This window comes from Balaenoptera physalus (genome assembly GCF_965194825.1).
Source record: "Balaenoptera physalus genome assembly, chromosome: 3".
Lineage (NCBI taxonomy): Eukaryota > Metazoa > Chordata > Mammalia > Artiodactyla > Balaenopteridae > Balaenoptera > Balaenoptera physalus.
The window spans coordinates 164,762,321-164,776,011 of record NC_138890.1 but is presented as its reverse complement, the minus strand read 5'-3'; the positions used below and the strand labels follow the sequence as shown (position 1 = coordinate 164,776,011).

Here is a 13,691-nt window from a genome sequence, read left to right as displayed (position 1 = left end):
GCACCAGCTCTTTTAAAGTTGGGTAGCATCATGGTCAGCTTCATCCCCTCCCGGTGGCCAAGTCCATTTGATTCTAGATAGCTTTTCTCTTTTAGGGCTCCCTCCCTGCCCCCAGCCCTACTCCAGGCCTCCTGCAGCTCGCTGGTGGTGGCCACAAGAGCCTCTTAATCGGTTTCCCCACCTCTGCTCTCACCTCCCTCTAATTCATTAGCCACACCGAAACCAAAGTTATCTTTCGAATATGCAAATCCAAGCACATCACACCCCCACTGAGAACCCTTCAACATTCCCCAGTGGCCTAATGATCGAGGCCAAACCCCTTACCCTGACTGACGGGGTACTGTCCCACTCACAGTAAGCATCTGCCATTCTCCAGCTGGGACTCTCTTGCTTTCCAGAATAGCAGATCCGCCACTCTCCTTAGATCTCAGGTCTCAGCTGGAACCAAAGCTTCCCTGACCCTTAGGATGGGCTATAGGATCCTGGGATAAACACCCGATTCTTCCCCTATCTCAGACCTGATCACATTCTTTGGTAGGTGCCTGCCTGTCTGTTTGCCCTTCTAGATTAATCGCTGCACAGCTAAAAGTCAGTCCTTTTCCCTATCCCGTCTTTAGTGACTAGCACTGGACCTGCCACACCGTAGGTGTTCAAGAAGCATCTGTTGAATGAACACATTCATGAAGACACTCTTGCCCCCTGCATTCCATATTCTCCATTAATAGTGAAACTAGTCTCCATTTAATAGGGAAAACACTCCAAAACAGTATAGTAAGCACCTGAGAAAGAGGGTTACAACTTTCAGCTCATTAAGCAGACCCCATAATTTGTTTCAAACACCTTGGTGTGTTACTGCCATAATTGTCAACAAATTTGAAAAAGGCTTGGTCCCATTTGCATGTCTAGATTAGAGAAGGGGCCAGTGGTACATGTAGCTACCCTCCCCAAAATCTGTGTCAAACAGCAGCCTATGATTAAGAGAAAATGAAATTTAACCTATCATTTCAAAAAGTGCATGTTACTTAAATCCTAGTAATTCAACTAAAACCAACCAAACAATCAAAAACAACAACAACAACAAAAACCCCACTACTGAGCAAATCCAGCCTTAAACATCTTTTCCCCAAAGTAGGAAAAAAAAAAAACCAAAACCCAGCGAAAGTATTGCTGACACACATGTAAAATCCAAGTGTTTCCAGCATCTGTCCTCCAGCAGGCTTCCGCCCCTGCTTGCCCCTAAGCCAGCTGGCTCTAGTTTAGCAAGTCCCCTTAATGCGAGTCACGGATTCAATACAGAGCAAGAACAGTCGGCTCTAGTCAAGGACGGGTGACAATAAACAGGTGTAGCGGCAGCATGCCTGGCTCAAAGTCTTAGTAATACCGCTTTATATAGGGGCAGCGCTTCAGACTTTTCAAAGCTCTTTTGTGTCTAGTCTCTGTGTGGTCTGCACTTCCAAAAGAAGGTACAGAAACCCTTTATACCTGTTTAACAGCTGGGAAAGCTGAAGCCCCCAGAAGTCAAGCTCTTTGCTCAAGGTCATAGAGCCAGTGGGTGCAGGGATGGAGGAGGTCAAGTCCAGGGGGGCCTATCAGGAGTGGACATTCTTTCTCTCAACCATGCTGTAGTCAGCTTGCAGCACTGCTAAAACCGATAGAGAAGCCACAGGGACTCAGGGCGCCTCTCTCAATAAGCATGAACTATTTCCCCTCTCTGTTTGCTCTGCTGCTTTTCTCCAAGGCGGGCTCTAAATAGCAAGAAGTCCAGTTTAAACTGAAGAACCCAGGGGCAGGGTGGTAGAAAAGAGAGAAGAACACTTTCTGTTCTATTTCCCCTAAATATCACTAGCTCTGCATTTCCCTAGAACAGTCAACTCCAAATACTCTCCTCTGAGACCCTAAGCGTGAACTATTGGTCAGAGAAGACTGGCTGCTCTGCAGAGAGACTGAACGACCCGGCACAGCTATTCAATCTGTTCATCTTTAAAGTGGGGAAGGTGACCACCCCACCGTACATGCCAGGAGCCTCAGGCAGGACCTGGCACCTTGGAAGGCTGGTTAATTTTTTCCTCCTCTCCCACGAGTTCACCCAGGAAGTTTGGGGATGCAAACTTCTTAAGCATCACTGAACTCATCCAGAAAAGCACTTTTCTCTGCCATGAAACCTGCAGGGACAGATATCTTCCCAGATGTATGAGTAAAACCCACTCACTCCTTTTCTTCCCTGTGCTTCTGCCTAATCCCAAGTGCAGTACGTATTTGGTCCAAAATGTGCTTACTGTAAAGAATGAAAGTCCTGAAAGACTTTAAAAGTATTACATGATGAAAAACTGAACTGATCTCTCAGCATTTAAAAAAATGCTTTTAATAAAAGAAATCCTTTGAAGGAGTTCAGTACCATGTGGCTTTGAAAGAACTAGAACACAGTTTCCGGGGGCAGAACTCACTGGACGGGAAAATGGAATCCTGGCTGGGAATGTCCACTGGGGGCCGGGGCCACATGCAACAGGCGCCTGCAGGGGAACCTGGGACAACTTTCTACAGCCATGTGGTGTCGCACACAGTGGGAGGCGTGAAAAGGTGCGCATGTGAACAAGTATTTCTAGTGTTAATCCAAAGAAATAATCAGAAGCAAAGATCTCTGAACAAAAATGCTTCAGAGCACTATTTGTAATAGAATGAAACAGGAAAAACTGAACGTCTAGCTACAGAGTATTGTTAAGTAAATTACAGTGTATCCCTGTGAAAGAATGCCATTAATCATATTTGAGATGAATACTTAAAATCAAGGGAAACTGCCTGTGATATAAAGTGGAAAGAGGTTACAATTTTGTTTGAAAATACACGGATAGAAAAGAGATGAGAAGGACATGCACTAAAATAATAAATAGCAATATCTCTAGGTCGTGGGCATACGGTGTGCATCTGTCATTTGTCAGAACTCATGGACCTGTTCGTGTAAGATCTGTGTACCTCACTGTAGGTGAACGATACTGTGATTTTTAAAAAGGAAAGAAACACAGGTTCGCCAGCCTCCTCCCCTGACAGAAGACATATTAAGCCTGAAAGAAATTAGAGTAAATAAGAATTTTAGGAAAACAAAAGTGGCTCTGCAGCTCAGTTACTGATGCCCGCCGCCACCGACTGCTTAAGGCCCTTAGTGGACCTTCGGAACTCAGTCCAAGCTCCTTTCTCCACGCTGCTGAAACCCTGGTTCATCCAGGGAAGACTAGTAAACACTTGGACTAACTACCAACAGTGTCAGGGAACTGCCCAGGTTTGGTAAGCAGCCCAATAGGTGTGAGGCCCAGGTGGTGTTGGCACATAAAGGTGTGAGCCTTAGCGTGGGAGTAGGGGAGGTACGCCCTGACCTCAGGTGGGGCTCCAGGTGATGCAACGCTGCATCGGAAAAGGGAGAGGGTGAGAACCATAACGCATCCCAAGAAAAAACCACAGTTGAATGTGAGTCTGGAGCAGAGAAGAGACCCTTGACTTCCTATTTTGGGTCGGGCTGGTGGCAAGGGTCTTTCCAGTCGCTTCTGCGCTGGTCTTGGCTAGGATCATGAAGAGGTGAAAGTTACCTCTTTCTTATGAAGCGTGGTTACTTGTTACTCTGCTCTGCGCTGTCTGTCTTTATAAAATGTCAAGTTTAGGCCACACGTCGTGGGAGACCGCTGTGTCCCAGCGCGGTAACTTTCCTGCCAAACCATTTAGAGCACTCAGACAATTTGTTTTTCTTTTTTGTAATCTGCTATTTTAGATTCTCCACACTACCATTCCCCTGTATTGAAATGCATGACCCAGTGGCCAACAGATCTCGGGGCTGTTTATGGAGCAGCCGTAAGAGCGTATCTACTTCTATCATCTTAAAGACAGCTCGGAAAACACAACGCAGCCACACCTAAGCCAATTGGCACGTGAAAAAAACGACAGTCCGGGACTCAAAAATTTCCCTAGACTTAATGTTATATATCTAAAAAAACTGAGCAGGGATTCTGACAAGCTTATTGATGTGGACTCATTATTATTTCGTTAAGAAACAACCAGGAGGTGACCAGCTTTCCCCATGTAAATGCTCTTGCTGGACCACAACAGGGAAAGCTACCTGACCCAAACTAATCCTTTCTGTGTCTCTCACAAAATAAGCTACTTTTAGTTCTCACATCCTGGGAAGATTACAGCCACAAAGCCAACTTCTGCCCTCTCTCATTCTTGCCTCAGCTCTCTCCCTAGGAAGTCTCGTTAATCTGCTTTTAAAAACATTCAGCTTTTCAGCCATTTCATTCCAACTGAATGTCCTGAGGAGCCTCGACTCACCTTTCTAGTCACCCTTGGAAGTTCTTATCCAGGGAGTCCCGCTTTTGCTTTTAACTTCCTCCCAGCCCGAAGTCGCAGGTCCCCACGGCCAGCCGCAGTCCCCATCCGGGTGGGATGAGCCCAGACGAGGCACAGAAGTGCACTGGGAACGTGGGCTTGGGAGGTGCCTCTCGCCTCCTTGTGCTGGAGAAGAAGGAGCCATACACACAGCCCCTCCCCCTGCCCTGAGGCTGGGGACAGAGATGTGGACCCACATTAGTAAGAGGACTGCCCATTCACACTGACAAACCCATCTACAGATAGGCAACCCTGTAACAGCGCTGGGTGTCACACTCACGGAAAGCCTCGCTGATCTTGTGATATCAAAACCCCATAAAAAATGTAAAAGCCAGCTAGGGCCTGGGAGCTAACTTGGACCAAAATGTACTCTTCCCACAAGAAATGAAGCTGGTCCATCTGTCCCTTGGGACCACGTGGCATTCCTGGACCAGCTGTCCAGGCTGTTTTCTGATAACTCATTATCTAGGGGAATAAATACCACCTTTGCCCTGACAAATAACTAGGCTCTTTCCCTTCCCAAGGCGGACTTGGAAAACATTTTTGGCATGGAGAAGCAGCCGTATCGAACCAGAAAGCTGTGACGCATGAGTCTTCACTGGACTGAGATAACTGTAGTCTTGGTCATTTTAAGCTCATTGGTTCTCAGCATCGTGAGCGGTACTTGGTTTCTGGTATAGCTGCTGAATGATCCCCAAACCACAGAAACAGCAAAATTAAAACAAAACAGAAACAAACCTGGGGTTTGTATGGCTTGACATGAAGTCTGCTAATTTCACTATCCTGTGACTCTATTCTCATCTTTGCAGATGGGTGGTACCCACTCTGGGGACAGGAGAATTTACAGAGAATGAGGCAGGGGTGACAACCTCCAGATAAGAACTGCCTCTGTGTGGTTTACTGTTCATCGCCATGACCACAGACTCACCGCGCTACTGCAAGTACTGAGTACCCTGCCGTACGTTATCACAAACTGCAGTGTGCAATCGGGCATCTCGCTCTGTGATGCTCTGACTGCAGAAGTGCTTCATGTATGTTTTCTCAAATAGGACCTGATTTGAGAGCAGGGCCTGTGTCAAATCTGGCAACACTTCCCTTATGCAAAGGTCACTTACCTGACATTGACTCTAGAATCTCTCTAGAACAGAAACGAAAATAGGGCAGGGTAGGAGAGCTAGTGTAACAAAGTGTATACCCTTTTTTCGCAAGGGAGACCTCCAAAATTATTTATTCTTCATTTTTTCATGGATTTCTAATGGATTTTAGTTTCTGGGGCACAGAGCAGATCCAAAGCAGAAAATTAAAAAGCAAGTATTCAACCTGTATTAGCTATTTTTATTAATTATTATTTTTATTTTGTCGGTCGGTGCCAAACTCTTTGTTAAGTATTTTGAGTATCACCTGTCAGTGGATATCCTGTCGGCTGATTGCCAGCACAACATTCACAAGCCACCAAAAAAATGTTCATTGAGTTTTGCATATAGTATTTATTTAATATGGTAGAGAAAGGTGCAATATAGATTTCTTGTACTACAAAAAGAAAAAGAAAACCAGTGATTTGCATTTTAAAGGATGAGCTTCAGGGACTTCCCTGGCGGTCCAGTGGTTAAGACTTCGCCTTCCAGGTCAGAATGGCCATCATCAAAAAATCTAGAAACAATAAATGCTGGAGAGGGTGTGGAGAAAAGGGAACCCTCCTGCACTGTTGGTGGGAATGTAAATTGATACAGCCACTATGGAGAACAGTATGGAGGTTCCTTAAAAATCTAAAAATAGCACTACCATACGACCCAGCAATCCCACTACTAGGCATATACCCTGAGAAAACCATAATTCAAAAAGAGACATGTACCAAAATGTTCATTGCAGCTCTATTTACAATAGCCAGGACATGGAAGCAATGTAAGTGTCCATCATCGGATGAATGGATAAAGAAGATGTGGCACATATGTACAATGGAATATTACGTAGCCATAAAAAGAAACGAAATGGAGTTATTTGTAGTGAGGTGGATGGAGTTAGAGTCTGTCATACAGAGTGAAGTAAGTCAGAAAGAGAAAAACAAATACAGTACGCTAACACATATATATGGAATCTAAGGAAAAAAAAAAAAAGGTCATGAAGAACCTAGTGGCAAGACGGGAATAAAGACACAGACCTACTAGAGAGAATGGACTTGAGGATATGGGGAGGGGGAAGGGTAAGATGTGACAAAGTGAGAGAGTGGCATGGACATATATACACTACCAAACGTAAAATAGATAGCTAGTGGGAAGTAGTCGCATAGCACAGGGAGATCAGCTCGGTGCTTTGTGACCACCTAGAGGGGTGGGATAGGGAGGGTGGGAGGGAGGGAGACGCAAGAGGGAAGAGATATGGGAACATATGTATATGTATAACTGATTCACTGTTATACAGCAGAAACTAACGCACCATTGTAAAGCAATTATACTCCAATAAAGATGTTAAAAAAAAAAAAAAAAAGACTTCGCCTTCCAGTGCAGGGGGTGTGGGTTCAATCCCTGGTCGGGGAGCTAAGATACCATATGCCTCGCAGACAAAAAACCCAAACATAAAACAGGAGCAATATTGTAACAAATTCAATAAAGACTTTAAAATTGGTCTGCATCAAAAAAATAAAACTTTAAAAAATAAAAAGGATAAGCTTCAGTTATCAAGAAAATGCACTCACAGAGGTAGCTCATATCTAGATAATTCTGCAATAAAACAGGGTTTTCTATATTTCTATGACATTGCCACATCAACTAATAAAGTCATAGGTGTTAAAAAAAACACTGGATTTAATTTTTAAAATGTACATATGACCCAATTCACTCTGGTGTAAGTTTAAAGAGATTTATTTATTTCAGAGCAAAAAGACATGGAAACCGATTACTGGCCACTAATATAAAACTGGGCTTGTCACATCAAAAAAGTGAGATGATGCTATAAATGATATTACTTGGTACGCTTTTAAAACTGCTTTTAAAGAATCAGATGTATAACTAGAAAGAGATTTAGATATTGTCTTGACGTAAGAAGTATTTGATTATCTTTTGAAGGAGATGCTGGGAAGACGGATTCTGACAAAGTAGTAGTTAGGCTGGTCATCAAACCACCTCAATAAATAAATGAGTAAAGAAACAAACCACGGAATTATACCTTTGTGGCTCTAGAAATAATCTACTTACCTAAGTGCAGTGAAAGAGAGGTACTTTAAACACAGATGTACATCTAAAGAAAACTGGGAAACACAGTGGAGAAGTGAGTATCAATTAGACTAAGGAGGTCACGGTGTCCTTGACTAAATAGGGACTGCCAGTGACCTCATTTTCTATGTATGAATGAGAAGCTGAAACAGGCATCAAATTATGCTAGGCATAAAGCCCAAGGCAGTCAGAGAAAACACATTATCTACTTATTACACAGAGATGCTCACTGAAACTTTATGTTGGAAAAAACAAACAAAAAACCTCAGCATTTAAACAATAGGGGAATATACAGCAAAGGAAATTACTGGATGTTCATGTAATCACATATCATACTGCTATTTAAAATCACAGTTAAATACTTTTAAGTGATATGGGAAAAATGCCTCTGTGTTCTGTGAAATATATATATATATTAAAAAATATGTATATATATATATGTACACACACATATGTATATCCTCAATTATGTAAAAAAAAAAAAAAAATTGGCAGGAGATACCCAAAACGTTAAAGGGGTTTTTTTCTTCAGAGTCAAATTAGAGGTATTTTTACTTTTTTCCTCCATTTTTTAATATGTAACCAAACTTTAAATGTTATATGTTACTTTAATAATTGGAAAAAATAAATGTTGTTTTGAGATTTAGTCCATTAATATAGAATAGATTGGAGGAGAAAAAAGTCTCTCACCGACAGTTACTTAGAAACTTAACCTGGGATTTACTTTTCTGTCTGTAAGTACTTTGGAAAGTGGAACATACAATGGACACTTTTGTTATTACTTAGGGCAAGCTCTGCCTGGGGAGGTCTCTTCCATCACTTAGTGACGTTGGATGACGAGTCCCTGCCCAGTAGTGGCCAGTGCCATGCACAACATTCACTTAAAAAAGAAATTCCTGTACCTCCTGGAGACCTTTTTTTAAAGGGGGGTGAGGTGGGGGGCATTTCTTTACTTAGTAGATGAGAACATTTATTAAGCTACTTTTCCTGGGCTTCTCTCTCTCTCTCTTTTTTTTTTTTTCCCCCATTTTGTGATGTTAGTAATTTGAAACCCTCTTATACTGTGGAAGCCTAACTCTAGGTTTCTTAAGTTAGAAAGGAGGGCTGGGGAAACATTAAACATTCCTATTATACAACTTACTCTAGTAATCAACAATCCATATGCAAAACTCTTCGTTCACAGATAAAACCCTTGAGTCTTTGATCTATTATATTGGACCTAACCAAATTCAGTGATTCACTCAAGGTTACCTGAAAGAACGCAGGTAATCTCGTGAGTGTCAAAGAGTAGCCTGCCTGGCACTAAGCAGAACACGTTTCTTCTAAAGTGAGAACAACTTCAACTTTTTCTCTTTCAAGTCTTCACAAGAGCTGTCCTTAACATTTTTAAGTGTCATTAGGTACCTTACAAAAAAAAAAAAAAAATCACTGATTTATTCTACATAATTTGGTGAACTTGGCTTTTAAGGAATTCAGGGACTTTGTACCAAGTTTAATTTTAAACAGACATCACAGTCTTCTTAATATGGCGAAATCAAATGGACATTTGCAGACCCCTCTGAAGAAATACATTGTATTTCTTCAATGTATCTTCGTATCTTCCATCTTTCTTTAGCAATCTATATTGCTCTAATGATGAAGACTAAGCGATTTCTAAATAATTTTGTGAAGTATCAGTTGTTTCTTATCTTTTTTCCTCTCTTTTAACCAAAGGCTATGCCAATCTTGTCAAAATAAGATACAGCATTGATTTAATTAATTATCTGGATAATTTGGCCCTTCTAACATGACCCTCTTGGTCACAATCTCCCTTTTCTGAGAAGTCTCATTATGATTGGCTTACATCTGTTGAGTCTTCAAAATTCAAACTATGACAGCTAAGATTACATTTACGCCAAGGCTGGAGCTCCGAAAAGCCAGAACTTACTTCTAAATGTCTAAGAACTCCTGGGAGTGGCTCTCAGTGTGCAAGCAGAGAGCAGAGTGGCTAAGGGCCAGGAGGATATGGCTGGAACCCGGGCTCTGGCCTGCACTGCCTGTGTAAACTTGGACAAGGGCCTTAACGTGCCTAGGCCTCTTATTCTTTCCTCATATATAAACATGTGCTGAGATGTTATAAGCACCTACTAAGTGCTCGATGAATGGAAGCAATGAATACTTTTGCTTCTCAATCTGTAAAAATAGAAATAAAATGCTAATTCCACATCTACTGCAATTATCATCAAGTGTTCTACACACCTAAAGGGCTCTACAAACATTGTTTTAGTTTCTGCAATAAGGGTGTACTCTCATTTCTTCCATGGTGCCTATGCTTAATATTAAAAAGCAGGTCATTTTATTCCATACAGCTTTTATTTTTTTTTTCAGTGTAGAATTCAACACTTGCCTCCACCCCCAAATTACTGCCACCATCAAAATTGAAAAATGGGATGATAGATTTCATTAGAGTAAATATTCCATCATATTTGGGTTTCTTCCCCGACTGGCCTATAACATTACAGGGAAAGCGCTACATAATGGATAACATTCATGGAAAACATCAGCAGGCCCTGGACGGGCTGTTACAGGCTTCTTCACCGCAGCCCCACACGCGGCACTAATAGCTCTGAGATAATGTGTAATTCCTTCACACAGTCACATGTGCTGCTTATTCAAATTTTAGTGGGATCTTGCCTATAGCTGGGTTTTCATTTTAAAGGTTCTGTCCACATTTCCGACAGAAACCACAAACTGAGATGTTTATTATCATTAAAAAAAAAAAAACTTCATCTAGGGAACATTTACAATGATTTCTGTATCCTTCTGTTCTTGACAAGTTAGAGACTTAAAAGCTAATGAGCTATTTTATTTTTTAATTTTGGGTTTCTTCATCATCTCGAACACCCGTGAACCAGGGACTGTTTTGACCTTTGGCCTCCCATGTCACCTAACCTACTTTAGAATTAGTAAATTACTGAAATGAGAATCATTGTTCACTCATAGCAAGGTATAATATACACCTGCCCACTCTGAAAGAAGCACAGTAGAAACCTACATGTGTCCATCTGTCCATAGAACGTGACAAGACTCCACGTCAAGAGCTGCATACTTTCCGAAGTCTACCGTAGACCCGTATTTGCATAAAATAGGTTCACTGTTCCTCCTCTTTATTATGCCTCAAAGCAGTTGGGGTAAAATGTTCTTTCATTCATGACCCACCTATGACCAGGTCACTCTTTAGCTCACATTGCAATTCTTTCCCTTCAGTTTAACAGTAAGAAAAAGTAAGTTCTGTTCTTTGCACCCTGCCCCATTTTGCAAAATTATCATCTGATACTGGAAGGCAAAGCAAGGTTTTGGAAACATATCAATTTCTTCCCTCCATCCCCCCACCCTTAACTCTGATAAAATATCTCTACCACCAGGCAGCCTGTAACCTCATAAATACACTGGTGCTTAAGGGATAAGGACCTCAAAGGACACTTACTGATAAAACTTGCTTCGGTGCAACAAGACAACTCTTCCAGCACTTTGCTTATGTCACCTATGACAAGGAAGTTAGCAATGTCTCAAGGATGAGTGTGAATTATTAGACCCACTAGGATAGACCACCTGTGTAGTCTTTTATGTCTAGCTTCCCTTTTGTGACCTCAGGGAGACCCCTTTCTTTACACTCAAATCAAACCCTTAGTTATATCACCTTGCATTAAATCAAGGCAAATGTGAGGCAATACTGTGGTATGTTTCAGGCCATTTAATTATGGCAAAGAATACTCATTTCTTCCAGTTATCCCTACATAATACACACACACACACACACACACACACACACACAGCTGCTACAGTTCAGGGACAAGCGATCAGGTGAGCAGCCTGGGCTTTCTGACAACCTTTGGGGCAGCTCCAATTAGATAAGCTTTAAAACAGTAAAAGGTTGAGGCGAATACACAGCACTTGACTCATCTAAAATGTGCAGTATAATAAATTCAGGCCTAAAAACCTTTCCAAAGATTAGAGGAAATGCCCAAAGTCACCAGTTAGTTATGCAAGAAGGGGAGATTTTGGGGAGGGGGGCGTGGGAAGGTAGAGCATCAGAGGAGCCCTTGGGGGACCCTGGGGAGGTGCTGGCAGAGCAAAGTGGCAACAGAAAAGATATAATATTTCATCAAAAGAAATAAATTGGCTTACTAGCTAGACAAAGGTCTCCAGAGGCTATGCTGCAATACATTGTGAACACTTGTCAGCAATAAAATTCGAACTAAAAAGTAGCTTACAAGGTGGGCTAAGTATTCGGGAGCTAAACAGTTGAAATCAATCAAAAGTTCTGAGCACAGAGAGACAAATGCAAGCAGATATTCATCAAAACGAGGAGTCAAATGAACCCCCTTCCGAAAAACTGTTTGGTTTTTTAAAACTAAAGGTGCATCAAGATAGGTGCCTTTTCTATAGAAACATCCTTTGAGGTCTCTTGACTTAAAGGAAAGGAAATAGAGTGCTACAACGTCAGGAGCTGCTCAATCACATGCCGGGGCCAGTTCCGACACCTGCCCATCAAGGTGACAGGCTGCTGCCCTCTTCCCCCCAATCCTCTTCCCCCCAATCCTCTTCCTGGCCTTAAAAATGCAACTGCATCCCGCCGCAGGCCTGCGGAAACGGGCCGCACAGGCAAAGTGCGGAGTACCAGTGCCCCGCTGCTGGAGAGGCTGCAGCGCTTGATTTGCAATGACGCCACATGGAGAGAAATGGGGGAAAACATGAAGAAGAAACAAGGATGAGAAGGCAACAAACAAAATGTGCTCCCCTTCTTTAGTGGTGCAAGACGGAAAGAAAGAAAGAAAAAAAAACCCAAACTAGAGATGGCCAATGGTCGGCTTATCAGGACACATATGGGACGCCTCTAATCCACACATGAGCTTAGAAAAAACACAAACAAATAGAAGTACCTGGGAAATCAACTTGGACACATTCTAATACAAAATTCTCCCCGTGATCACCATCACCACAAACTCGGGATAGATAAAACCCCAGCACTCAAGCTATTAGAAACTACATTTTACTTACAAACCAGAGGTTTATATAATCACAAATTACATAATACTCCTTCTGTGCACTAAAAATCCTTCTGTAGGTGAAGCTCCAAACCCTCCGGTCTTTTAACGTTTTCCAGGGACAGCTGGAGAAGTCTGCGCAAGAACTGGGGGGAGGGGGGAATGGAATGCTGGAAAATCATCTTTGACAAGCTGTCAACCCAACCAAATGTTCCAGGATAAAAAGAGACTCGGAGCAGGTGACTCTCCTCTGTCCCCATCCCCTGCCGCACGGGCGTCTAAGGCCAAGGCAGAGGGAGCAGGGCGCAGGGTGCGGGGCGCGGCCGAGGCTTACCTGCTCCCCGAAGTCGATGGCTATGTTGGTGATGCCCAGGGGCACCAGGAACCGAATCAGGGGCCAGTAGTGCGTGAGCGCCGGGAATTTCACCATAGTCCCCGCCGTGGGCGGACCCCACACACATCTGCCGCCGGGAGGAGACTCTGCCGGGAGGCGCGGGCCGAGAAGGCCGGGCGGGGGCGCGGGCGGACGGAGGCCGGGACCGGCGGGGTCTCGGGGCGGCGGCGGCGGCTCCTCGTCGCGGCTGCGGCGCCCTCTCCAAGCGCGGCTGCTCTAGCAGGAGATCCGCAAGCTCAAGTCCATCCCTGCTGCCCTCCCACACAACAAAGATCTGTCGGGAAAAAAAAGAGGAGGGACGGCGGCGGCGGCGGCGGCGGCAGAAGGTTCCGCTGACAGCGGCTCCATTATAAGCGCTCTGGGGCCCGGAAATAAATAACCGCGCGCACGAGGAGGCGCCGCCGCCGCCGCCGCCGCCGCCGCCGCCGCCGCCACCGCCGCGGTGCAGAGGAAATCAGGGGCGGGCGCGGAGGCGCGGACACCGCCGGCGGCCAGGGGGCGGGCGGCAGGCTGGGGAAGGGGCCGGGCCGGGCGGGCGGCGCCTTCCTTCCCTCTTTCCCTCCGCCGCCGCCTGCGCTCGGCGCGGCCGCGGGGGGCGCTGCGCACGCACAGGCCGCGGAGCCGCCGCCTCCGCCGCGTCCCGGCGGCGCGGGGTGGGACTCGCCGCGGTGCCTCTGTCGGCCGAGGGGC

The 13,691-nt window shown here is 44.2% G+C and overlaps 1 protein-coding gene across 1 annotated transcript in view; it reads right to left on the bottom strand.

The window, feature by feature from the left end:
- ANKH (ANKH inorganic pyrophosphate transport regulator) overlaps positions 1 to 13,216 on the bottom strand; it is a 140,265-nt gene extending 127,049 nt beyond the window's left edge. Inside the window, exon 1 of the mRNA XM_082453813.1 lies at positions 12,942 to 13,216. Within this exon, the coding sequence (XP_082309939.1) occupies positions 12,942 to 13,037 (96 nt within the window). The 5' untranslated portion in view covers positions 13,038 to 13,216. The remainder of the gene's footprint in view (positions 1 to 12,941) is intronic.
- Between the last annotated feature and the right edge of the window lie 475 nt (positions 13,217 to 13,691).